Source organism: Apodemus sylvaticus, chromosome 5 (assembly GCF_947179515.1).
Source record: "Apodemus sylvaticus chromosome 5, mApoSyl1.1, whole genome shotgun sequence".
Lineage (NCBI taxonomy): Eukaryota > Metazoa > Chordata > Mammalia > Rodentia > Muridae > Apodemus > Apodemus sylvaticus.
In genome coordinates this window covers 149237963-149265527 of record NC_067476.1, presented here as the reverse complement: position 1 = coordinate 149265527, position 27565 = coordinate 149237963, and the positions used below count along the sequence as shown (strand labels likewise).

Genomic DNA, 27565 nt, shown 5'->3' with positions numbered 1-27565 from the left:
CCTAGCTCAGAGCAGGCCCCTGGGAGCATCTGCTAAGTTGGTTCTCAGAGTAAAGGGACAGCAGGTAGCCGCAGCTCCACTGAGGTTGTTCTAGACAGAGGTAACAGTGAGTGAGGGGAAGGCCCTCGTGAGGAAGCCCTGGCCCTTAATAGAGAAGCAGACAGAGGTGGGCAAGTAGAGTAAAGTGGAAAGGGGGTGGTGGAACCCAAGGCCAGCAGTGCCTGGCTTCTGGGGAGCACTGATGGGTCGCTTGGCTCTGAGGTGTTACCATGGAGTCTGGGGCAGAAGCCTGACAGGACAGGACAGGCTAACGAACCCTGCTGTCTGCTGTGCAGGCAGGGCAAGAAGTCCAAGGGAACAACAGGTAAGCATGGTGGCCGTGCTGATGGGGAGAAGCTACGGCACGGAGCACTGGGAGTTAGGGTCTAGTACAGAGATCGACCAGGACTTGGAGTTGGGGCAGGAACAAGGGGAAATGCCCTAGATACTCATCAGAGCCCTTGGAACCAGGATGCTGGCACTCTACCCTAGACATGGGCTGGGCTCTGCCAACAATCCCAAACAGCTCCAATTTCAGTGCAGCTGCTTCCCTGAGGAAGGTGTAGGACCTTCCTCAGGCTAGCAAGAGCTGGCAAACTACCCTCCCACCCGCCCACCGGGACTCGGGGGCACTGGCTCTGACCTGCCCCCTCAAGGGCGAGCTCGCCCATGTCTCCAGCGAGCTTCCGCACGCTCACAGCCTCCGAGTCACCCTGGATGTCAGGGACTGCATTCCGACGGCCTGTCCGGTCACAGGAGATGAAGTCCGAGTAGGAGGACTCGACTTCCATCATGCCTGTCGCATCGCTCCTCAGGCCTGTCGGGACAGGAGCAGAAGTGAGATACTGACACCCGTTGTAACCCCACAGTTAGACAACTCCTATCCACATCTTACAGAACAAGCATGAAGCCAGGTATGGTGGTGCTCGACTTTAGTCTCAGCACTCAGGAGGCAGAGCTCTGTGAGCTCTAGGCTAGTCTGGTCTACCTAATTAGTTATAGGACAGCAAAGGATACATAGAGAGACCCTGTTTTATTTTTTTTTAAAGAAAGAAAAAAGCAAAGAGAGAGAGGGGGGGATAAAGGGAGGGGGGAGGAAAGGAGGGAAGAAGAGAAGAAATGGAGAGAGGATAAGACATGCATGAGGATCAAGAAGATGGCTTTGTGGATAAAGGTGGCTGACACCAAGCCTGATGACCTGAGTTTAATCCCAAGATACCATGTGGTAGAAAAACAGAACTAACTCCTGCACGTTCTTCTCTGACCTTCACACCTACACTGTGTACCTTGTATGTACACACACACACACACACACACACACACACACACACACCCCTAAATAAATGTGAAAACATCTAAGAACATGCATTCCATCTTGATTGACAGTAAAGCTGAGGATCAGCTTTCCATGCTCACCACACCACGTGCCCGCCCGGCACTGCCTGGGGGTGCAGAGGGAGCACAGAGCAAGCCGGCACCGCCCCCACCTCACGGGGCTTAGAGTTCACCGTACGCTGTCAAGATACCATCACTTGGCTCACAACTGTGTTGAGGACTTCAAGGGCGCTAGAGGGATGGCCAGGACCCTACCAAGACTCGGGAAAGGAAAGGAAAGGAGCGTGTGAGCCCACATCCAAGGATGGCATGGGAAGAATCTGGGAACGGGAGCTTACACCTGTAACTCCAGCACTGAAGAGACTGAGGCAGGAGGATTGCTGTAAGTCTCAGACCAGTCTGAGCTATGCAGTTGAACAGTGAGCTCTGGGATAATAGAATGAAACTCTGTCTCAAGTAAAATTGTAAAATGGAGAGGCAAAACTTAAGAAAGAAAGAAAGAAAGAAAGAAAGAAAGAAAGAAAGAAAGAAAGAAAGAAAGAAAGAAAGAAAGAAAGAAAGAAAGAAGAGAGAGAGAGAGAGAGAGAGAGAGAGAGAGAGAGAGAAAGGAAGGAAGGAAGGAAGGAAGGAAGGAAGGAAGGAAGGAAGGAAGGAAGGAAGGAAGGAAGGAAGGAAGAAAGAAAGGGGGTACAAGGAACGCCCTGGGGAAGGGAGCAGCAAGTACTGAGGTTCTGAGGAAAGAAGATGGAGCAGAGGAGCAGAAAGGTCTCGCAAGAGGGACAGTGACAAGGAGGACACTGAGGGTGGGAAGAGGCACCCCAGAGCTTGTCATGAAGACAAGTTGTGATGGGGTAAGTTAGGCTTCTGGGGAGGTCAGGTGTGAACACGGCAGGGTCCAAGCAGACACCAAGATGGATCCTAGACACAATCTGGAGAACAACTGTGTGGGCAGTTTCTGTCTGACAGGGAGTTTTGGTTTCTGACTTAAGTGGAGGGAGGGAGGTATGGCTACTGCAATGGGGCCCAGAGGGACCCAGAGGGAAACATTTGGGACACCAGATGGGTGGAAAGCGACCGGCCGTTCAGGGGTAATTCCCTGCTGGCTTCAAGCTCCCATGAGCCCTCCAATGGGAAGGTGGGGAGGGCACACGGGGGGGGGGGGGGGAGCTGGAGTGGGAGCAAAGGCGTGAGAGCAGGAATGCCCGAGGCGCTGTGACAACGGTCTAGAGCAAAGAGAGCCATGGTTCTAATGAAGGAGCACAGTCATTATTGAGGGACCAGACCATACATTAGATTTCCTAGCCAATTTCCTGGAGCAAAGACCCTGCCCCTCTCTGAGTTTCCAAAAGAAGGCAGGAGCAAACTTCCATGTAAGGGAGTGCCCCCTGCATCCAGCAGATGGCGCCCCTGCCTATCTTTCTTAGCTATGGTGAGCGCCAGAGCTGTGGTGAGAGGGAACTCCTGGAGGTGGTTCCTTCTGCTGGTCACTCTGCCTCCCCTTCCTTTGGGGAAACTGGTCAAAGCTTCAGCACAGCAGAATGGACTGTTGCGATGGTGATGGCACTCTATGAAAGATGAGACTGCAGCAGGAAGAGTGGTAGGACAGTCACCAGGCTCTTGCTTCACATGGTTCCTAGGCTCAGGTGTTTCCCCAGGTGACACCAGCTGCCCACAGGGTGGGTCAAACCTTGGGCAGCCCATACCATCTGTTGCAGCCTCTTTCCTCAGCTCTTTACCAGTTAGAACGTCAGTTCCATGAAAAGGGATTTGTGTCTGGATTTTCAATGCACCAGACTGGAAGGCCTGATCTTGGCAGCTGAGCCAAACCTGCTCTGCTGCTTCCTTCCAAGATGCTGGGCTTGGCACCTGCTACAGAGGAGTGCGCTATAAATACACCTGGATCACACAGCTTTCCATCCGCCCACCTGCCCACCCACCCATTCTCTCCTCCATTCCCTACCTGTGGGATGACAGAATGACCCCAGGGACTGCAGGGAAGGCGCTGACTGCCAGGGCTGCGTGTAGTCCTTGTGTCTCCAGGACCCGACCCCAGCAGATGGATGACCTGCTGAGCCAGCCTGCTGGCCTCTCACTGGGACAGACTCCCTAGGGCTCTGACCTTGCTCTTACTATGTCTGCCCTTTGAGCCACCCAGACAGAAAGCTGACACTGTTGGCACTGCCAAGCCCCAAACCCAATCCTGGAAAGCATCCATCGTCATCTCAGGAGTCGTGGTTCCAAAGACAGCTCTGGGGAGTTTTCCAGCTCAATACACAAACACCCAAATTCACTGTCTTCCATGTAGTATTCTGCACACTGTGGTGGCATAGGCCTTAGAATACAGCTTGGGATGCCAAGGGAGGATGATCAGCTGGCCTGAGGTACGTAGCAAGATGCCATCTCAACAGACAGACAAGCATGAGGAAATGTTTATGGATTGTTTTTCAAGACTGCTTCTCTGTGTAGCCCTGACTGTCCTGGAAACTCACTCTGTAGACCAGGCTGGCCTCAAACTTAGAGATCCACCTGCCTCTGCCTTCCAGGTGCTGGGATTAAAGGTGTGTGTTACCACAGTCTGGCTTTCCCCAAATTTGGGATCCTCCTGCCTCCACGGCCTCCAACAAATCCTACCAGTGTGTACCAACCACCACAGCTGGCACGACTGATTTTAAGTATTTATATTATGTTTTTTATATTACTCTACTTTTTGAGAGTGGGTTTCATGTAACTCAAAGCTGGCCTCATGATCTTCCAGCCTCTATTTCCCAGTTGCTGGGATTATAGCTATGTACCATACCTGACTGACCTTCTCAATCTTCCTTTGGGAAATGGCTTTGTTCTTCTTCTTCTTAGTGCTAGAGATGTGACCCAAGGCCTTCTGCATGCTAGGCAAGTATTCTATCATTAAACTAAACCCTAGCCCATAAATTATCAAATTATGTGTGCATGAGAAATAAAACTCAAAAGGCACAAATGGAAAGAACTGGGTGTCTCCACCTACTCCAGACACTCTTTCCCAGCACAGTATATATTGGGTCCTTCCAGAAATGTCTGTGTGATACACAAAATCCCTCCCTTCGTTCTTCCCTCCCTTCCCCCTCATGGCTTTTGTAAGGAAGGTTTTCATTTGTTCTTTCATACCTTCCTATTACTGTGTAGGGTAACCTATGTAGGTGTGTGGGAGCACAATACTCAGATGGAAATCAGAGGACCTCTGGGGGGCGCCCCTGTGCATTCTGGGGCACAAGCCTTTACCCACTAGACCATTGTGCTGGGCGTCCTTTCTTTTCTTTTTGAGAAAGGGTCTCACACTATAGACCAGGCTGGGCTGGAACTCACTATATACCCTAGGTGAGCCTCCAACTCACAGCAATCCTCCTACCTCAGCTTTGCAGATGCTAGGATTACAGGCATGTGCTGTCATGACTGGCCAAAACTTTATTTTTCATCTTGCTTTTCTTCATCTAAGCATAAGTCCTAAAAACAAATCCAAATTGCCCTGAAACCCTGTACAACGATTGTATCACAACACTAAGAACATATCCAAAATCCACCCAGCCCTCAGCTGCTCTTAGCAGCTGCAGGGTCCTCTGTAGTCACAGCTGTAGAATGATTTAATTACCCTCCCCCAAAGACTTGGAGTTTCTTTCCTTACAAGCAGATCGGCCACATCAAAGGCTCTGTGCTCTTTCCTGTCCTAAGTCCTGCCCAAGCTCCCCCCCTCCATGCTGTTTTATTTTCCCTCCCATTTCAAGCTACCTTGTGCTGCTAAAACAAAATACCTGAGCAGACATCCTCAGCCCCAAGCTTCACCTTTAATTCCAGAAGGCAGAGGCAGAGGGGTTTCTGTGAGTCTGGAGGCCAGCCTGGTCTACACAGAGTTCCAAACCAGCCAGGGTGACATAGTAAGACCTGATCATAAGTAGTAACAACAACAACAACAACAACAACAACAGCAACAACCAAGGTTCTAGAATCCACGGGCCCTATTGCCTCTGCAGAGCTCAGTGCTGTCATCAGTCCCTGGTGACATCACTAAGTTCAGGGGCCGCAGGTGTGCTGTGTCAACTAATGCAGCTGTCAAGCCAGCCTCCCCATTGGGACACACTGGACATCACCCTTTGCCCCTGTACTTGGGAATAACAAAAGCACCCTGAAGCTCATGGACTGAAGTGAAGAAGAGGTGAGAATATGGGCTCAGAGGGGCTGGAAAGTTCCATGAGAGATACCAATTAATAAACCATTGCTGTGCCCCACTGTGGCTGAGCTATCAGTAAACCTTCCCTTCTGACATTTCACCCGCCTCCTTAGTTTACTCTCTGTTTAATGGTGCTGCAGAGAGCCAAAAAGACCTACCCCGCCTTCTCCTGTGCTTTCGCTGCTAGGTGAACAGAAATTCTACCAGTCAGCAATCCTGGCCTAAGTGATGAACTGTTCTAGATGCTAGGGTAGAAGGAGCAAGGGATGGGCCCTGGGCCACACCAGCAGTAAAGGTCGGACCCTACCCTCACCATCCTCAGACTCCCAGATCCACCCCACCCCCCAGCTTCCTTTTCCCCATCTGAACAATAATGGAGTCTGATCTCTAAGCCTCTTCCAGACTGGACATTTCATTGTCTACTGCACACCACAGAGATGCCAGGTACCTTGCCAGGTGTGAGGTGCACACTGAGACAAGACATTTACAATCTGACACAGGGAAAGGCACTGAGTGGGTATGGTAATCTACTGTGGCAGATTCTAATACTGGCTATGGAAGAGAGGAAAGTTCTCCATCGGTATACATGGTTAGATAAAGGTGGGAAGGTCAGAGAAGTAGCTTTGGGGGGGAGGAAGGAAGGGAGGGAGGGAAGGAGGGAGGGAGAGGGAGAGGGAGAGTGAGTGGAGAGTCTTGTGTGGAGACATCCTAAACCTTGGAAGGAGAGGCATGGACATCTCCAGATGTTCAAGGCCAGCCTGGTCTACACATAGAGTTCCATAGAAGACACTATCTCAGGAACCAGACAACCAAACTAACAACCCTCCCTCACATGAAATAAAGGTGTCAGGACTGGAGAGAGAGGGCGCAGCGGTTAAGAGCGTTCTGCGCTTCCTGAGGTCCTGAGTTCAATCCTCAGCACCCAATGGTGCTCACGACCATCACTAATGGGATCTGACGCCCTCTGCTCGCCTGCAGATGTATATGCAGCAGAGCACTCAGATTAAATAAATTAAAAAAAAAAGAAAAGAAAAGAAAGAAAATGAAGGTGGCAGGGAATAACCCAGGCAGAGCCGACAGCCAATGTGTGTAATAGCTTCTGTCTCAGCCTGTGCTCCAAGGGGTGTAGAGACGCCTTATCCCCCAGAGGTTTGGGGAACTCTGTGGAATCTGGAAGGGAACCTGACCTTGAATACCCAAGCTAGAGGGAGAAGCCAAAGCCCCTGTAGGTGTTTGCTCTTGTCCCACAGGCTGGCATCTCCCTCGGGTCTCTCTGCTGCTTTCCCTGGCTTTGTAGACTAAAGAGGCCCTGGGCTGTGCCAAGAGCTACAGTCTGGGCTGCTAGGGTAGACTCCATTACAACTCCTCGCTGCTTTCCAAATACATTTGAAAGGTCATTTCCTGTGGGGTGTTTTTTTTTCCCTTTTTAAAAAGATGAAATATTTTGCAGAAGTTACAGAAAAAGCAAGCAGACTTTTTTTTTTTTTTTTACAGAGGACATGGGGTAAAGGAGCATGAAAGCTGTGAAAGGCTTCTTAAGAGTGGACAGAACTGCCCAGCATTTAAGGCCAGAATGAGCTTAGATATCTAATAGAAAGGCCAGGGTCTATCTACTAGGGCAGCAGTTCTCCAATAATCTCTGCAAAGGAAGCTGGAAGCAGACAGGCCGACAGGGCTGGCGTCCAGTGCTGCTCCCTGATGCCCTAGGGCACATGCAGGCAGGCCCCAGAGTGCAGAGTATTCTTAGTAGCCATGCAGAGAGCATCCCTGGGCGAAGCTTTGATCGGAGGTCCCAGCAGGCTCCGGCACAGGAAAGCCCAGCCTTTCATGGTCTGGGTGCAGCTGTGAGACTTGCTGGGGAGATGGTGTAATGGGAGGAAAGGGTAGGGTGCCGGGCAGGCGGGGCCATCAGTGACTTGTGCACTGATAGGGGACAGGGCACTTTTCTTACTTCTCCAGTCACATTTCCCACGGGGTGTCCCGACACCACATCCTCTGGGTCTCCTGCTTCCACTGGAACCTCTATGTTAGAGCTTCCCCCCAAACCTCAGCCCTGTGACCGTCCTTTAAATACTCTGTTGATAGCTCCAGAGTTTCCAACTCTCTGCCCACTTTGAGTATCACTGGACTTCCTCATCACCAAAGCAAACCTCACAGTCAAGCTATCAGCCCGCCCCTCCCAGCGGCCCACCCCTCCCAGCGGCCCACCCCTCTCAGCCTCCCCTGTTCACAGGGGGCTGGAGTTGAGAGCTGGGAGCCTTTCTTGATCCTCCTCCGCCGCCACCTGGAGTTTGTCACCAGGCTCCATGTTTCTGCTTGCCAGACAGTTCCAGTGCCCACTGTCTACCACCACTGACCATGTGCCAACTGCTATCTATGCAGAGGCCCTCACACAGTCCTGCGTCCCTCCACTCCTGAAACACAAACTGGGCTGTGGGATTCCTCTGCTCCATTCAACATCAGCAAAGCCCTAACCTCAAGGCCCTCAGTCCCACACTGCCCTTGCCGTCGCCCCCCCACCCCCCTCCCCACCCAACCCCACCATCCTGCACTGGCCTCACCCCTCAGTCCTTCCCAGTCTTTCACCATTTCTACTTTCTTCATGGCATATTTTTGCTGTCATGCTGGGCTCTCTAATTCTCAAACCTAATGTAATTCCTGACCTTTCTAAGCCTCTTCCCTCTGCCTGAAGCATTCTTAGGCTACTTTCCTCTCCTGTACACTGTAAATAGACAGGTGGCACCCAGGTCTGGAGTTCTTAAAGGTTCCTGCTTTGAGGTCTGCAGACTCAAAACCACCAGGGTTCCTGTCTCACTGTCTAAGTCAGTGAGGCCTGTGCCAGGAGGCTAACACAGTGGAGGTAACTAGGGTTTGGAGGCCAATGTCTGTCCCCAGCGGGGCCCTTTATGATGCTGGCCATCTTACATGACCAATGGACAACCAAGAAACATGGGTACTAATTACTGCCTTGAATGCGGTTGTGGGATTCTCAAAGCTCACAGAGAGCAGAGGTCCAGGCGGTCTCTGACTACATACCAAGTCTAAGACAAAGAAACCGTTACTGTGGCTATTTTGCAAAAGAGAGGGGAGGTTCAGGAGTCCATAGCTTGCCCAAGGTCACAAGGTGTATGTGGAACTCGAGCTAGTCTGTAATCCAGCTAACGCATAGAAGTGACCTACAATGGGCACTTGTGTCTAATAAGATTTTTTTTTAAGAGTCTCTTTCCTTCTTTTTTTTTTTAATTTAATTTATTTTTTTATTTTGGTCCCCTGCCCACCCAATCACCCGAGTCTCTAGCCTCAAAGAAAGAATTTCAAAAAGTAGAGCAGGAACCAGGAAGGCTCATGAAAACATTCTTCTGTGCTCACCACACAAACCAGATGTACTCTCAATGCTTAAGCAAAGTTCTCTGCTGAATTTTCTCACTTGTGGTTTCTGGTTTAGAGTCAAAGTCTTACAATGTATCCCTGGCTGGCTCAAACCTCTGATTCTCCTGCCTCAGCCTCCATCGTGCTAAGAGTACAGGCTGGGACACCCACACCTAGTCTAGTCCTCTTCACTGGATTTTGTGCTGGAGATCAGATTCTTTAGTCTTTTCACTGACATTTGGTTGAGTCTATGAATTTGCCTCAAAATTTTTTTAATTAATCTGTTCAATTCACTTTACATCCCAATATCAGCCCCCTCACCCCATGTGACTCAAAATTCTTAATCCACAGCAATAGAAAAGAACCCAATAATTTGGGATATCAATTTTAAAGCCCCACCTTAGCAGCATGCCCTGCCCAGCGGGGCTGTATTATGCCTTATGTGGGCAGGGCACCATCTGTGGTTCTAGGGCCACTGGGATGGAGCAGCGGTCTCTGGAGGCCAGGTGCACTTCTCCCCAGCTCTTTTGTCATTTGTGATTTATCTAAGCTTAGCTAGAGGCTCAGCTTAGAAGCAAAACTTCCAGAAAGGGGCAGCCCTCTCTAGGGGCAGCCTGTGGAGGGAGGGGCAGGAAGGGAAAGTGAACTCACTTCCAGGCAGGCTCGCCAAGGTCCCCTGCTGGGCTAAGCTCCAGTTCGGCTGGTGTCAGGTGGGTACCTCTGGGCATGGTTCCCCAGCCTTTGGGGTCCACGGGCAAATGCCAGGGAAAACAGCCCTATCTTTGTAGTAGTTCTGCAGTGTATCTACAAGCTGTTTGACGCTCTGCCTAGCACAATGACATCTAAAAAGCTGGGATAGAGCTCAGGGACAGAGCACTGGCCGAGCACAAAACGGCCCTGGGTTAAGGTTCCGGCACCATCAAGAAAGTACAGAAGGGAAGAGGGCTTAACTTAAATCCTTTTGGATGAGTTATGAGCTGGCTGTAGAATTAACTTCTTTTCTTCCTTCTCTTCCATTTCTTCCTCTTTCATTTTTGGGAGGGGCTGGGGGTTCAACTTAGGGCCTTCCATATACCACTGAGCTGTACCCTAGTGTCTGGTGTCCAACATAAAATGAAGGATGGTGTCTGACTCTAAGATGAAGTTAGGGGATCTGATACAGCACCCCCCTGGCTCTCCTAGGACCTGTCTCCAGTGCTTGAGGAATACAGGCAATCAGAGGCCGCCATACCAAGAGGAACTCAAACTCTGGGGAGGGAGGGACCACCGGAGGAAGCCTGAGCTACACGGTGGAGATGAGGCTGCCAGGCACTGACTGCTGCACACCTTTGTTAATCCAGCTCCAGCCTCTAGCTATGCGTGCCAGAAGTGCCAGGCACACTGTCCAAAGTCCTGCCCTGCATAAATGCAGAGAGAAAGTAAGTTACTCCTGCTATCCCACTCGTGGGAATTGAGGTGATGTGGTTTGCAACGTCGGAGAGCGAGGGCAAAGGCAGCACTTGCAGTTCGGGCCTCCTCTCCAGTTCCTCTAAGGGTCCCAAAGTCACCCCAAAATACCCTGAGCAGGGTGAAAACCAAGATATTATCTCAACAATAGTCATCCATTCATCCAAAACCTTAGAGATCACTTGCCGAGTACCAGATTTGTGACTTCATGCTATGTACTGCAAAAGAGTCAGACACAAATACGGCCTTGAAGAAGCTCAAGGTCTATGGAGGGAGACTCACTGAAAATCCCCTAATTCTTCACACGTTACAGCGGTGGGTGAGGCACACAGTAGAATTGCAAGAAGCATTGGGTGTGCTTTCAAACTCCCACAGTGGGTCTGTAAATGACAGACAGAGGTATTGGTACAACAATAGCCCTTGATGACGTTTTACTGATGGGAGGCATGACAGTCCATACACCTGGTGAGGGGGAAGAGTTCAGGACTATTTCAGGATATCATATATAAACGTAAAATGTCACAAACATCGGCAGCTAGGAGCTATAGGAAAAAGGAATAGACAGAATGACAAAGGACACCTGGCACCTTCCTCAGGTCTCTATGTATGAGCATACTTGTACACACACACACACACACACACATAAATCTTAGAAACCCTCCTGCCTCTTGTCTACATCAGATCCAGAGTGATCTGGATCAGACACACGCTCAGAGCTTCTTAGCTAATAGGACCATCTATAAAATGCATTAGAATCAACTTTCATGTCTCTAATTATTCCCTAAGGATGACATAGCTATAGCACCAGGATTCTCAGATTATTATCTAAGTGTCAAAGCCCTACCTCATCTGGAGACACAAAGTAGATCAGCAGTCAGTTGCCTGGGGAGGGAACAAGAGGGTGATGGCAAAAGTGTGCAAGGTTTCCACATGGGTACTGGAGATGTCTATTTATAGGTTATTACAGTGACAGCTATCCGACTGTGAAGGGTACTGACTTCAATGGGTGAACTATGTGGTATGTGAATTCATAAAGTTATAGGAAGAAAAACACCCTATCTAATTCTGATGGAGAGAAACCCTGCTCATGTAGACACTAGTGCACTGGTGCATTATGCCCTGAGCCTTCCTCAGGATTTTAGATCACCTCCATGAATGTAGTTTCTCATATAGGCGTTCACACAGAATGTTCTCAGGGTCACAGTGTCTGGGCTCTATGCCCTATGCAGAACACTTTCTTATTTTTCTGTCTTTTCCCTAAAAATAAGGCAGGTGAGCAGGTGTGCTTTAGTTACATACTTCTGACTGGCTCACTGGCTGTATAGTCTACGGCAAGTCACTCAGACTCATACAACAGTCAGTTTCTCCACATGTAAAACGGCAGCACCCACTTTCTTAGTGCATTCTGAGGATTAATGTGACAGCATGCAAGGTGCATGTAATGGTACCCATGGCAGTGAAGGTCAGGTTGAACTAAAGCCAGCACGGTATTTTAGTTTATTTTTTTGAAGCAGGGTCTTACCCTCCCTTTCCCCTCCCTCCCTTCCTTTTTCCTCTTAGTTGTTATTGTCATTTTGTTTGTTTGAAACGGTTTTTCTATGTAGCTCTGGCTGTCCTGGAACTCACTAGTCTCACACTCACAGCGACCATCCTGCCTGAGTGCTCTGATTAAAGGCGCAGGCCACAGTGCTCAGCCCAACACAGTTCTTGTCTGAGGTACACAGACAACTTGGCCCTGCACTTTCTCGCAGAAGTTCCACTTCCCCTATCCCTCCCCGCTCCCCTCCTGCAGCAAGTGTGAGGCTTCCTCCCCATCCCTGGTCTCTCAGAGAGGACCCAGGAAACTGGAATAGGCACCAGAATATCCCTGTCCCCACTTCCATAGAGGACCCCTTAATGAAAAGGCCTCCAGGAGCCACAGGTGCCAGCTTGAGTGGATAATGGCAGCCTCCCCCCCCCCCCTTGTCTCCCTGATAAACGGCTGGGCACTTCCCAGGTGCAGCTGGCGCCTGTCCTTGGACGGAAATCCAAAAGCCAAACATCCTTGGGAAGATTAGGGTCCCACATCCAGATCTTGAAAGGGAGGTAACCAGGGGTCACAGACAGCTATAGCCAGCCATAAAACACACTAATTCCTGATAGCACCATAAAGATCCTCCTTAGGTCAGAAGAATTCCTCTCCCAGCAGTATGATTCCTCCCTGCCACCTGCACAAACAGTATGTGTTTGAAAAATGACTTGCCTCCTCGCCTCCCCAATCACCCTGATATCCAGAGAATTCCTAACTATGCTGTATATAAACGTGTAACCATCTAGGCTTGCGGTTGCACTCCTACCTGTGCAGTGGAAAGGTTTGTGATCCGAATCTGACTCATAATAATAATAAAGACTCTTATGCATAATTGCATCGGGCCCTGCAGTTCTTGGGTTCCCAAGGAATTGGGACACAACAGCTCACAACAGTGCTTGCATGGACTCAACCAGTAAACTCATGTAATGTTCAAAGCACTTAGGGGATGAGTGGGATGACCCAGGTTGTACATTTTACGATGGGAGTCTGGAACATCCCACAGAGCAGCTGTGAGCTTCAGCAATACTAAGTCATTTATCTCAGCTCACCCATGATCCTGTCACCTGGAAGCTTAGATGGCCTACAGTGCTGGAAATTATCTCTAGACCAAAAGTTCTCAAATTCCAAAAGTCAAAAACACGTTTGACAATCTTAGGAAAACTGTGGACATTTCCCAAGAAAATGTGTATCTGTAAGCATCAAGGAATGCCACCTGTGACTACAAGAACCCTAGTGTCCTGGGGTCTTCCCACATAGCTCAGCAGTGTCAGAGTGCATGGGGCTCTGGCCCTTAGTGTTCCAAAAGCAGCTGGAGCAGAGGCTAACCCTCTTAAACATCCTGGAAACTGACAGCTACAACCAAGTCACTGCAAATATGCATCTCGGGGATTCCCAGAGGCCCTAAGTCAGAAGAGGACACGGCCTGGTGTTCTGGGAAGCAGCTGGCAGGCAGGGTACACAGGCTGAGAAGCAGGGGGAGAGCTCTATTCTCATGGGGGCTTCCCACTAGAGACCCCAGCTCTACAAGCAGAGAAGAGTCTCAGCAGAGGGGCTGAGGGCCAAAAAACCCCAAATCCTGGGACTACTAGAAAGTGGAAGAGAAAAAAGGCAGTAAATTCACCCTGGTTACAAGGAGATTGTGCCGAAAGAAGGTGGGAGGGTGGACTTCAGGGAAGAAGCCACCTCACAAGCCCCACAGTACAAGCCGCCAAGGGCGTGAACCTCTGAGCATCTTTGAGTCTTGGGTTCTTCACCTGTAAAAACAGTGTCCACTGAGGACCACTGCCAAAGGAAAAAAAAATGGGTGCTGCTCTAAGTCCTTTCCTTCTACGGCTGTGGAGAAGCATGGCACACAAATACAGGATAAGAACTGGGAACTTTCTCTGCCAAGAGTTCAAAGCCTGGTCTCACTACAGAGTTACAGGGAGACTCTGAAACTCTTCGAACCCCTAGTTCTTTGCCTGTGAAATGGGGATAACAACTTCTCCACATGGCTGAACTAGAAAATAAAAATATTAAGTGCATAGTGCTTGGCTCAGATAAGACATTCAAGGCAGGAGTTACTTCCATCTAAAAAGTGAAGTAAAATCCACAACTTTTGAGTAGTTGAAAAAATAAAAGGCATAGCGCTTTTTAAAAAGGCTGGAGTGAAATGAAATGTTGGATGTGCCACTCTCCAGCTTCTGATCATTAGCCAAATGCTATGATTTCTAGAAGCCTAGGATTTTTGCTCCATAAACCACAGATGATACAGTGAGTGGCTGAGTAAGATGCCAGGAAGAGCATGGCCTGTGATGTGTTCTTACTTCTGTGCTAAGTGTCAGCCATTTTCTAGATGGGAAAACAGCTCCCCGGGGTTAAATGACGGCTCCCAATGAACCGGACAGACGTTTAAACCTTTCAGCATTATGGTGGTAAAATTCATATTTATATATTAAATTGCCTAAATGATTACCACATTCAGCTAATTACATACCCATCACCTCACTTTCATGAAGAGACAACCTAAGATCTGTTCTCTTAGCAACTGGCAGGCACCCAACACATTATCACCAGCAATAGTTGTCATTCTGTGCATTAGACTTATTATTGTTATCCATTATACAACTGTAAGCTTGGAGCCTTTGGCCAACACCGTCTCACTCCTCAGCCCCTCATGCTATTTCTCTGAGCTCTTTAAATTCTACATAAAAAGGAAATCATGTGGTACTTTTCCTCTACCTAGCTTGTTTTACTCAAGATAATTATGTTTTCCATGTCCATCCTTGTTCAAATGACAGTCTATCCTTCTATTTTAAGTAATATGCATGTATACACAACATATGACACAAACCTCTCTCTCTCTCTCTCTCTCTCTCTCTCTCTCACACACACACACACACACACACACACACACACACACACACTTTTCTTTACCCATTCATCTGTCACTGGACATTTAGCTGCTTGCACATGCACATCCTGGCTGCTGTGAGCCACAATGCTGTGGTGAACCTGGGCCTGCAGACATCTACTTAGGAGACAAACTTAATTTTCTTAGATAAATACATGGGAGTTTCTAGATCATGTGGTAGTTCTATTATTAATTTGGGGTGTTATTTCATTTTTGAGACAGAGTCTCACTGTGTAGCTCAGCCAAGCCTCAAATTCACAGCAATCCTCCTACCTCAGTCTCCTGAATGTTAGGATTAGAGGTGTGAACCACCAAACCTGGCTACTTTTCATTTTTTGGGAACCTCTCCAGTTCTCCATAACAGCTATGCTAACTTACATACCAACAATATCAAGCAAGCGCCTCTGAGTTCCTGGGGCCTTTCCCACAGGGCTCTGAGCACCTGTGAAGCAGCTAATCCACTCAGTTTCAGTTGCATTTCTCTGATGATTGCAGGCTGGCATCTGTCAGCCATTTGTATGTTACCCTAAGGAAACTAATTGTTGGGGTGGAGCAGCACAAACTTTTAGCTCCAGTTCTAGGGATGTGGAGGCAAGAGCACTGTGATTAGAAGGCTAGCCTGGGCTAACATACAGCTTTGTCTCAAGAAAGCAAAAAAAAGAAAAATTTAAAAGGCCAGGTAGGAAGATCAGGAATTAAAGTGGCCCTTAAATATGACGGGGCATGAAGCCAGTGCAGGCTACATACAACACTGCTGTTTTTTTCTGGTTGTTGTTTGATGAAAGTATGTCTAGAGGTTTTCTGGGTATAGGAATATCACTTAGTAAAGTATTTACTTAGATCCTGGGTTCTATCTCTGGCACGACAGAAACCAAGTATGGCAGTATCCAGGAGGCAAGAAGCTCAGAAGTTCAAGGTCAGGCAGAGGCATGGCTCGGTAGCTTAGAGCACTTATCCTTGCAGAGGGCCTGCGCTTGGTTCCCAGCACCCACCATGGCTTACACCCATGTGTTAACGCCAGTCCGAGAGGATCCATTACCCTCTGACCACCACAGGTAATAGGCATGCTTGTGGTGCATAGATATACATTCAGACAAAAACTCATACACATAAAATGAGTAAATCTAAAACTTAAAAAAGTTCAAAGTCACAGTGGCTTCAGTGCCAGCCAAGGCTAGATGACACCTTGACAAAAATACAAAAATGCCACAAAACAAAAAGCCAGAGTATTCCAGAATTTGGGAAGGACTGAGATAGAACTAAGACACGCTTCAGGTCAGCAGGATAACACAAAAAGACCTCATCTCAAAAGAGCAAAATAGGAAGGGAGGGAGGGAGGGAGAGAGGGAGAGAGGGAGGGAGGGAGGGAGGGAGGGAGGGAGGGAGGGAGGGAGGGAAAAGAAAGGAAAGGAAAGGAAAGGAAAGGAAGGAAGGAAGGAAGGAAGGAAGGAAGGAAGGAAGGAAGGAAGGAAGGAAGGAAGGGAGGGAGGGAGGGAGGGAGGGAGGGAGGGAGGGAGGGAGGGAGGAAAGGAAGGAAGGAAAGGAAAGGAAAGGAAAGGAAAGGAAAGGAAAGGAAAGGAAAGGAAAGGAAAGGAAAGGAAAGGAAAGGAAAGGAAAGGAAAGGAAAGGAAAGGAAAGGAAAGGAAAGGAAAGGAAAGGAAAGGAAAGGAAAGGAAAGGAAAGGAAAGGAAAGGAAAGGAAAGGAAAGGAAAGGAAAGGAAAGGAAAGGAAAGGAAAGGAAGGAAGGAAAGAAAGAAAGAAAGAAAGAAAGAAAGAAAGAAAGAAAGAAAGAAAGAAATCAAGCACGGCAGCATATCCCAGTTTGGGAACTGAGGCAGAGGACCAGCAGGTTCAAAGCCATCTAAAGCTACATAGGGAATTTGAGGCCAGCCTGGGCTATATGAGACCCAATCACAAAGCACCAAACACTAAAACAACAATCAAACAAATATAAGAAACCAACTACAACCAAAAATTAAGCACAAAAATCCTCAACAACTAAGTACTTTACTTATTTTTTAATGGTCTATTTGAGGAGCTGGTTTTGTTATGGAGTTATAGGAGTCTACTATATTTTACTTAAATCCTTATCTTTAAACGGCTTGGTGTAGATACAGTCCTAGGCAAACAGGCTTCCCATCCGAGCCCCTCTCCACTCGAAGGAGCTGTCCTGGCAGCCATGGCTCCTCCTAAGATGAAAGGCACCTTCAGTGTGCACACCAGGTTAAAGCAAGCCACTGCTCTTTCTCTCGCAGGAGTAACAATGCCATTTCTGTGAGCGTGGCTATAGGCCAAAAGAAAAATGTCCAGAGAACTAAGCAGAGGCACTCTCAACGCAGAGGCACTCTCAACTGCTAGGGAACTCGCCTACAGGCAGAGAGGTGGCCTCAATGCACATGGAGGAAGGTCTGAGGAACTAATCAGACAGGCCGCCCCAGAGCGCAGGTCTAAATCTCATGTTAGTTACTAGTGGCCTTGCTAAGAACTTATGGTTTGGGAGAGAACAGAGGAGAAACAGAGGTCTCTGTTATATCTGTAATATTTGGATACTTCACAAGACTAAACTAAATGAGATTAAGAAGCATTAAAGTAATCCAGGGGTGGTGGCGCACACCTTTGATCCCAGTACTCAGGAGGCAAAGGCAGGCAGATCTCTGAGTTCTACAGAATGAGTTCCAGAACAACCATAGACACACAGCAAAGGCTGTGTTTGTTTGCTCCTCCCTAAAGGTGACATCACAGGAGAGAGGCCCTTAAGGAAGGACATATAGCAGCTAGTGAAACCCTTATGTCCTCGTGAGGATTTCAACAGTACATGTGACAAACAGGCAGGATTCCTGTCAAAGCCCTAACTGGGCATGTAAACTATCCACAGAGGAGTGAGGCAGGAGAGAGGGAGAGCCCATCCCCCTCAGTAGCCGAGCTCACAGGGACAAGGGCCTTGTGCAGGGCTACTTGGACTCTGCTTTGCACTGAATGACCTGCCTCCTCAATCTCTCCAGGGAGATTGTCTCTCCCAGACTCTGCCACCATTCCTTATCAGGGTCCGCAGGCAGGAGGAACACAAGCCCTGAGGAGAGGTTATGATAGCAGGTGGAAAGGGTAAGAACGCTAACGCGGCCCACTTCCAGAAGAGTCATCTTTCTACGTCTAACTCACAAGACTCCTAGAATAGCACTCAGTGACTTTCAGTCCTGTACTCACTCGCGGCCATTTGTAAACTCCAGTCCTGCCACCTGCTCTACACTACACAAGCCCAAGTATCCCCTTGTCAGAGGCCCAGAGACTCAAGGCTTACAGCCCGTTGGGTGCACTCCTCTCCAGACTGTTTCTCGCCTGCTTCTGCACCCAGTACAGGTAACAGTCACTCATCTAGTGACCAGACCCAAAAGATTCCTGAGGGCAAGGACTATGTCCGCTATTTCCTCTGTGGTATCCAGTATCCATCTCACATTTGCTGGTAAACTGAGATAAACGATAATTTCCTGAGTGACTCTAAGCTGAACTTCATTAGAGCTGTGCTATGCCTACAAGACTGTCTTCCTCACACATCCCTGGCTGAGAAACAAAAGCACAGCAGTCCAATGAGTTCTTCAGAAAGAGTTGAGCTCACCACCGGCTCCCAAATCTTTTCTGACCACTCTGGTTGCAGCTAAGACCTGGTAGACATGGGTCAACTGGGCGCAGGTGGCCTTTGTTTCTCTCTCCCTTCACAAGGACACCTTCATGTGTGGGCAGATGTCGGTGGGTCATATACTTCCAACTTAACAATTCACTGTGACTCACAGGAATTTTAGATTTGGGTGTTTTAGGTGAAAAGCCAGGCATGGTATGGTGATGCACACCTTTCATCCCACCACATGGGAGGCACAAGCTAGCCAGAGTGAATGGGGGGTGGGGGAGGGAAGAAGAATGGAGGGAGGAGAGAGAGAGAGAGAGAGAGAGAGAGAGAGAGAGAGAGAGAGAGAGAACACCAAAAATCATGCTGGCTCTTTTAGACTATGCACCGCTTAGTCTAAACAACACTTGGCTATCACAAATGTCTGAGCACTGACCCTAGGCAGCCCACTTACACTATGTGCAGAGTGTGTCTCCACACAGAAGGTGCCTGCCCCATCCCTTCTAACAGGGCTGCTGGGTTGGTCCCATTTCTTTGGACTAGGGTTTGCTTTTGGTAATTAGTCTTAAAATGACAATTCCCATAACATGCCCTAGTTTTTGTAAACACTCCTTTATAACAGATACATGCAGAAAAAATTGGAGTCACACCCACTGTTGCTAATCAGTTATGTAGGACTCCCTGGCTGAAGAAACCTGCTAAGGCACCAGAAAGAAGCTGTCTTTCCAATGCTATGAAAGAATTGCCTGGATGGAAATCAGGCCTGTGGCTCTGCAGCATGGCATTATATAAATGGTGCTAAGAGCCACCCTGCCTTTTCTTCAGGCTACTAAAATTCCCCTTGAACGTCATTAGAACCCATTGGCTTTCTTTTCTTCAAGCAGAGGAAAAAAAAAAAAGGAAAGCGGTGTGTAGACAAACTTGTGATGTGACGTACAGAGGTAAACTACACAGCTCCCCACCTCAGTTAATTCTGCTTTCCTGCTTGCATCTCTTCAGATTTTTCGCTCTTGATTAACCAGTGTAGAAAGTCTAAGGAACCAGAAAAAAGAAGACAAGATTAGAGTCAGACATACTCTGGGCTGGAAACTGGAGCAGCCTCTAGAGACAAGTCCACAGCATCTGTATCCACACTGTGAGCACAGCCTTCCAGTGTATCCATCTAGGAATGGATAACCACAGAGGACTCAAGAGAGGACAGGTACCGCGTGGATTAACTGTCTAGATAGGGAATGCAGTTAAGTTCTTGGGGATCAGCATGCCAAGATACTACGCAGTCATTTCAAAGTATAAAATACTCACTTGGAAAGATATTTATGCTTTGTTGCTTAAAAGAATATTGTGAAATTGCACATATTACCTCTGCTTTTCTGTGGAGGACAGTCTTCCTATGTAGTACCAACTAGTCTCACAATCTCCCTCTCAGTGCTGAGGCGTGGGGATAGGCATATGACCCCACACAGCTACCTGCTACCTGCATATGGACAGGTAGCATTTGTTTTTAAGTTGTTTGGTTGGTGGGGGAGAGGAGAGAAACAAAACAACAGGTCTTCTGATCCATTTTCCTGTTTTGGTTTGTCAGACAGGCTGCTGGCTAGCTGGAATTCTTTGTGCTGGCATGCAGATTTCTATGAACCTAGGTCAGCCAAGGCTACAAAGTGGAAAATAGATAAAGTCTAAGACAGAAACCCAACCCCCAGCCAATGCCATCCAGCCCTGGGAGTAGCTGGCTGCTGGGAACTGGCTACTTCACACTACTGAATCTCTGCTCACAGAGGCTGGCCCAGGAGATGCCCTGGCTTCCATAGCTGTGAGAGCAGGAGCCCAGAGAAGAGAAATGTAAACACTTTTTGAATCATTTAGTCAGAAGGAGAGAGCAGAGGAAATGCTCCGATAAAGTGAAAGAAGGGGAGCACTGGCAACAGGTGCCTGTGCCCACGGGTGCCCTGGAGGGCCTGTGCGCCTCTGCAGCACCATGCTTCTAGCTTTTGCTTAATTGATAATAAAGATTTCAATAAAATAGCAGTAACGTCTCCATCTCTACATATCCTAACATACTTTGATTTGCCTCTCACTTCACTCAACCTCTGCCATGTACACTTCACGGCAGTGACCACCACGTAGGCCCACATCTCCAGGCCCTGGGGCACTGTGAACCACAGGCCCACATCTCCAGGCCCTGAGACCCTGTGAACCACAGGCCCACATCTCCAGGCCCTGAGGCCCTGTGAACCACAGGCCCACATCTCCAGGCCCTGAGGCCCTGTGAACCACAGGCCCAAATCTCCAGGCCCTGAGGCACTGTGAACCACAGGCCCACATCTCCAGGCCCTGAGACACTGTGAACCACAAGCCCACATCTCCAGGCCCTGAGGCACTGTGAACCACAGGCCCACATCTCCAGGCCCTGAGGCACTGTGAACCACAGGCCCACATCTCCAGGCCCTGAGACACTGTGAACCACAGGCCCACATCTCCAGGCCCTGAGGCACTGTGAACCACAGGCCCACATCTCCAGGCCCTGAGGCACTGTGAACCACAGGCCCACATCTCCAGGCCCTGAGGCACTGTGAACCATAGGCCCACATCTCCAGGCCCTGAGGCACTGTGAACCACAGGCCCACATCTCCAGGCCCTGAGGCACTTTTTTCCTCTTACTTTTACATCATCCATCCATTGCCTCCCCCAGGACAGTTGATGAATGAATATTGGCTGACCACATGAACTGAAGGCATAACAGCTTCAATGTTATGGATCCTTTTAGGCTCACCACCACACTCTGGGGCCTCTCCCATGACACAGGACAACAGGCTTGCTTTGTTGAGACAGGGTTTTTTGTAACTCAACACTGATAACTCTATCAGACTGTGTGTAATTAAAAGTCTTATTCCTGGGAGGCTGGCTCAGAAGTTATGTTCAGATCCTGGAATACATATCAGATAGTTCACAAATGCCTATATGCCTTGTCTTAGTCAGGGTTTCTATTCCTGCACAAACATCATGACCAAGAAGCAAGTTGGGGAGGTAAGGGTTTATTCAGCTTACAGTTCTGCATTGATGTTCATCACAAAAGGAAGTCAGGACTGGAACTCAAGTTGGTCAGGAAGCAGGAGCTGATGCAGAGGCCATGGAGGGATGTTCCTTACTGCCTTGCTTCCCCTGGCTTGCTCAGTCTGCTCTCTTATAGAACCCAAGAATACCAGCCCAGGGATGGTACCACCCACAAGGGTCCCTCCCCCCTTGACCACTAATTGAGAAAATGCCTCACAGTTGGATCTCACGGAGGCATTTCCCCAACTGAAACTCCTTTCTCTGTGATAACTCCAGCCTGTGTCAAGTTGACACACAAAGCCAACCAGTACATGCCTGTAACTCTAGCTCCAAGGGATCTGACCCACATGGGCACCTACACACACACACACACACACACACGTTATATGTGTGCTATGCGCATGTATATATGTATAAATGTTTGTTTTACTCTAAGTTAATTATATTTATGTTTACATTTTTTTCTATTTATTTAGCTGTGATAGGGTCTCTCTACATAGCCCTGGAAATCACTAGCTACACCAGGCCTGCCTCCAAAACAGAGTTCTACCTGCCTCTGCCTTGGGAATGATGGGATTAAAGGTGAGTATCATGCCATGTCTGGCTTCCTTTTATTTCTCTAATCCCAAGAAAGTTTTTGTCTTGGGGGGGAGTGTTTTTAATTTCTTGTTCTGTTATTTTATTACACATTTAGTTTGTTATGTTTTGTTTTGGTTTTTTGTGTGTCCCTGTGTTCACACTTCCTGTGTGTACCTGTGTGTGCATCAATGTTGTGTGAGAGTGAGAGACAGAGACAGAGTTGATGCTGTCATTCACATGGAGTGGGAGAAAGACAAAGACAGGGCGGGGGTTATGATGCTATCATTCATATACTTTCTAGGTCATAATTCAAAAATTTTCAGTAACTGTATGGTTGGCCACCATCTTGGCTGGTGAACTATATAAGTTAAAAAGGCGTTTGGCCAAGGACAGGCATGGTGATGCACACCTCTAATCTCAACATGAGGAAGGCAGAGGCAGAGAGATCTCTCTGAGTTTAAAGATAGCCTAGTCTACACATCAAGTTCTGGCCAAGCCAGGGCTACACAGTGAATCTCTGTCTCAAAACAAATAAACTGAAATAAATAAAAATTTAAAAGGTCAAAATATTCCCCTTCCCCCTTCCCATTCCTACCACACCACCATGCAGGGGAACTAACACCCACTGTTTTTTGACTAGAGATCAAGACCAAGGGAGGCAGCCCCTACCTGCTCAGCCTAGAACATAGACTGTAATGGGAGGAGAGGGAGCATCATTATACACACTATATCCCAGTCATTGATGGCACTTCTTTCCATTTTCCCTGAGTGGTCTAGTTTGTGTGACAATTTATACACGACTCCCCTATGGTAGCTAAGGAACTTAAGGCGGTACCAGGTACCCCTTAAATAGCCATTGACCTTTTTGTCCTGAAATGCAGCGGTCCTAGGGGCCTGCAAATGGTGCTGCTGCTGTGAGCTAACTGCGTGCTCTGGCTTTTGTAAGCCCACTGTTGCTGTGGGACAGGATGAAATGATCTCTTTACTGCTGTAGAATGGAGCTGAAAAGAACTGAGGGCCCTAAAGCAATTTTCCTGCCCAGCTGTGGATTCCTCGGAGTATGAGGTAACTGTGATGACCACTAATGAGCCCTTCCTTTAGTACCCTTTGGCTCTAAGGCTGCCATCCTTCTGCTGGCATTAAGAATAAATTCATTTCATCTAAATTTGAATTGAGTCTAAGTCTTTGGTCTTTGCCAGTGGATTCAAACTCCACATCAGCAGGAGAGCCCTGAGCACACATTTACTGACTGGTAGGGCGGCATCTATGAAGTACCCAGAGCTGACCCAGAGCCCTGGGACATAAGTGAGCATTAGCCAGCAGATACTTCCTTCCTTAGGGGCTCTGCAGGTCCTTATCCTGTCCTGAAGAGCCAGATGGAAGCAGCAATGTCTTCGCACACGACGAAGCTCCTCCTCCACTGGAACTGTTGGCTTCATTGAGTGCTAGGTTCTTATGTGCACAGCACAGCTGAGTGTGCTCTCAGCTCAGCCTTTCAGAGGAAGCCAGGCCAGGGTTAAAGCATTTCCGGGCGGTGGTGGGCACAGCTGTGAGCCATGAATAATATCTGCTTCCCAGAGTTCCCACCTCTGTCTCTGTGTCGGAATCACTCCTGGCGCCTCTCGCTCAGCTGAGTCAATCGACTGGGTGCGCGCAGCTTCTCACAGCTGCAGCAGGCAACAGTTTGTTCCTGCAGCTGCCAGGCCAGGGCCCTCTGCTCCCCCAGGACAGCAGCACCCACTTCTTTCTGCCTCCATGCTGATGACTAACTTGAAGCTGAACATTTGGTGTCCGGGTGACAGAGCTGCCCTGCAGCCCTGTTTGTAGAGTCAGGAGGCATTCCTGGGGTTCCCACATACACACTGCCTGGTGAGTGCAGACAAGGAGCCTTGCCCACCAGCACTCTCCTTCGGGTGGTACAGCAGCAGTCTAGAGCATGCAGTTTGGTTTTACTTTGTTGTTTTGTTGTCTTGTTGGTGATGGTGTGTAAGTGCACACAAGCACACCCCTGCCATGGCATGTATGTGGAAGTCAGAAGACAGCCTTCCAAAGTCTGCTCCCTCCTTCCTCATTATTCTGAGACTTGAACAGATGGTCAAGCATGTGCAGCAAGCTCTTTTACCCACTAAGACACCTTGCTGGCCTTGTGTTTTGTTTTTATTTTGTTGTTTGTTCGGGGAACAAGGTCTCACAGACCAGGTTTGCCTGGAACTCATTCTATATAGGCTTGAGGTTCAGCCTGAAACTCATGGTTATCCTCCTGCCTTAGCCTCTGTATTAGTCAGGGTTCTCTAGAGTCATAGAACTTATGGGTAGTCTCTATATAGTTAGGGAATTTGTCGATGACTTACAGTCTGTAGTCCAACTCCCCAACAATGGTCAGCAGCAGCTGCGGATTGAAGTCCAAGGATCTAGCAGTTGCTCAGTCCCACGAGGCAAACAGGCAAAGAAGAGTGAGTGAGTCTTCCTTCTTCCAATGTCCTTATGTCCAGTGTTTCCAGACGACCTTGAACTCCCGGTCTTAATCTTCTGGAATTCATAGCCACTAGGCTTCAAGGTCTCCATGCCAAGATCCAGGTCAGAAACTTGTATATCTGAGCCTCCAGATTAGGGTCATAGGTGAGCCTTCTAATTCTGGTTTGTGGTTCATTCCAGATACAGTCAAGTTGACAACCAGGAATAGCTACTACAGCCTCTCACGTGCTAGGGCTACAGGTATGAATTGCCATGCCCAGCTGAGTTTGGTACTACTAATCTACAGGTGCTAGTTTACTGGATTTCATCCACCCCACAACACCCTGTGGGATTGACCTGAGTGTGCTCCCAGCTCTGCCCAAAGGCAGACAGGCTCTGATGGAGGAGTGAAGAGCTGCCCAGGGCCTCTGAGTTAAGAGGAAGGGATGTGGTGCTCTTTCCCATCTTCCCACCAAACTCTAGAGCGAAAGCACAGGCAGACTATACACACCAACTAGTCCAGGGATCAGAGGCCCATGGTGGTCAAGGGCCAGGAGCCAGGCAGCAGACCAGACTAGGTGGGGAGTGGTAAGAAAATGAAGCATGTAGCCTAAGTCATAGATTTAGATCAAAACACTACTCTGCCTTCTGACTCACGTTCAACATCCCTCTTCAAGTAGAAAGCAAAAGTGAGCCCCAAGGAGGTGATGAGGACAGACAGCAGCAGGCCAAGCTCCAGGGTGGGGGCGACAGCCTATCCTCATTCCACACTCTACTTCCATCACCTGCTAGATAGGAGAACTCGGGCAAGTCACTTGCCGTCTTTGTACCTCTTTCTGTGTTAGATGAAGGAAAACCTCTCACATTAAAAGGGATCAGCAGAGCTGAGATGCCCAGCTTTGCACGTAACACACACTTGAGAAAGATAGGAAAGCCACGTAAGAGCTCAGCACAGAAGTACCTTCCACAGCCTACCTCTATTCCAAAGATGCCGTAAACTCGCCTCCAGGATGGCACATGGCAAGAAAGCCTTGTAACGGCACCATGATAGCACAAGTAAGAAACTAAAACCATCCTCACCTTGCATATGAAGAAGACATGGCACCTCTTTCCACTCCAGTTTCCACTTAGGGACCCCAGCAGCCCAAGTCCTACCCACCTTAGAAAGAATGATGGCCTGTATCCAGAGTCCCCAGTGCTTGGGACCGGGCTGGGGATGAGACACAGAAAAGAATCTAAGCCTCCCACTTCCATGCTACAGAGTAGCCTCAGGGTCACCTTAGATGGCACAGCCACTGGGAAGTCTGCAGCTTTAAGATATGCCAAGGGGCTCTGAGAATTCTCTCTCTAACGCTGACCTTACGTCAAAGAGTTTCCAAACAATATATTCTCCTGAGGATTAGGGGCTGTGGTGGCCTTAAAGACAAAGAATTAACAAGACCTGGAACAACAGCTGACTTTTGCTTTTGTTTCCATCCTAGTTGTGGATATCCTTTCACTATTCAGTGGTGGCCAAGACACTAGGTCAAAAGAAAGGGCACACAGGCATTTACGGGGATGTCCCCCTTCCTTCACTCATCTTTCTTGACAAACTAAAAACTAGAGTGGTAGGTTTTAAATTGAAGTGGAATTGTTGAGGCTGGAGAAACAGCTCCGCAGTTAAGGGCACTTACCCCTCTTCCATAGACCAGATTGAATTCAGGCAGCTCATACAAACACACCTTTAACTCTGGTTCCAAGGGATCCTATCAACACCCTCTAAGAGTATGTGGGGCTCAAGAGTCATACAGGCACACATACACAGTTGCATTAGTAAAAACAAATTTAAATGAAAACAGAGTTGTCTCTTTTCGTCTATGTGCCAGACTCTCTACAGACTACAGATCACAGGGATAGGCTAATGGAGACACAGGAATTGACGTTAGCAAATAATTATGTACATGGAGTTCAACAGACCTAAGGAAGGAGTTCAGAAGAATATGGAAATATTTACCCCCTGCAAAGATGGGCAAGAGATTCACAGTAACCATCTACTATGGTAAACGGTTGACCACCGAAAGGGTGCTGACCAACAATCATTTTTTCTAAGCCTCTCCTAAATGCATATGCTTGTAGACACCAATTTTTTCCCTCTTTCAAGCATACTAAATCTGTAGAAAACCATAAAAATTCACAAGCAACTTAACACTGCCTGTTTTGTGTGTGTGTGTGTGTGTATGCATGTTCATGTGTAAGAGGGACATTCACCTGTATTCACCTGCCTGTATCTCTATGTGCATGAGTATGTAAGCCAGAAGCCAGCCTCAAGGACCTCCTCTCTCACACTCTACCTTCTTCTTTAAGGCAGGGTGGGTCATTAAACCTGGAGTTAAGTGGGCTAAGCCACTAGTTGGTGAGCTCTTGGGACCAGTCTCTCTCCATGCTCCCAACTCTGGCATTATAAATGCACTGAGCATTACGCCTGACTTTCATGTAAGTTCAGGATCTGAATTCAGGTCCTCGTGCTTTTATACAAGCCAGCACTTTATCCACTGAGCCATGCCCCTTGCCCAGTATCCTCTTGATTTTCCCATCTGGCTAGTTTTTAGCCATTTTGGAATACTAAAAACCTAGGGCACTTTGTCCAAATGCTGTAATGGTCAGCCTCAAAGAAAAGAAGTATATAGGTCATCTGGTTTTGTTCCCTCATTTCGGTACAAATAAGAAAACTCAGGTCCAGGTGTATAAAATGCTGCCCAAGGTCACATACTATCCTTGGGTAGCTATTTACTATATGGTGGATTTATTTTTTGTGGTGCTGGAGATAGAAACCAGAGAGGCTATGTATGTGGTAGCAAATGCGACACCTGGGCTCCACCTATTCGATCCCTGCTTTTTCCTTCCAAGGCTGCAATATTTCTCTCCTAGCTATAACTCCTCAAATATATTTAACCTGCTTGGCTCAAACTATGTGGATCTCAAGTTTCAGGGGATTCTGGGTCCATTTCTGCTTCTGAAGGACCAGCCATGAAA

At 48.2% G+C, this 27565-nt stretch overlaps 1 protein-coding gene across 7 annotated transcripts in view; it reads right to left on the bottom strand.

The window, feature by feature from the left end:
* Positions 1-27565, bottom strand: part of Pkig (cAMP-dependent protein kinase inhibitor gamma) — a 68839-nt gene that overhangs the window by 4410 nt on the left and 36864 nt on the right. For 4 of the 7 annotated variants that reach the window (XM_052184218.1, XM_052184219.1, XM_052184221.1 and 1 more), the window contains exons 2-3: positions 19432-19501; positions 683-856 (exon numbers count right to left, since the gene is read on the bottom strand). In XM_052184218.1, the coding sequence (XP_052040178.1) occupies positions 683-833 (151 nt within the window). In that variant the 5' untranslated portion in view covers positions 834-856; positions 19432-19501. Of the gene's footprint in view, positions 1-682; positions 857-19406; positions 19502-27565 lie in introns of all 7 variants that reach the window. The other 3 variants (XM_052184223.1, XM_052184216.1, XM_052184222.1) reach the window with 2 other exon arrangements.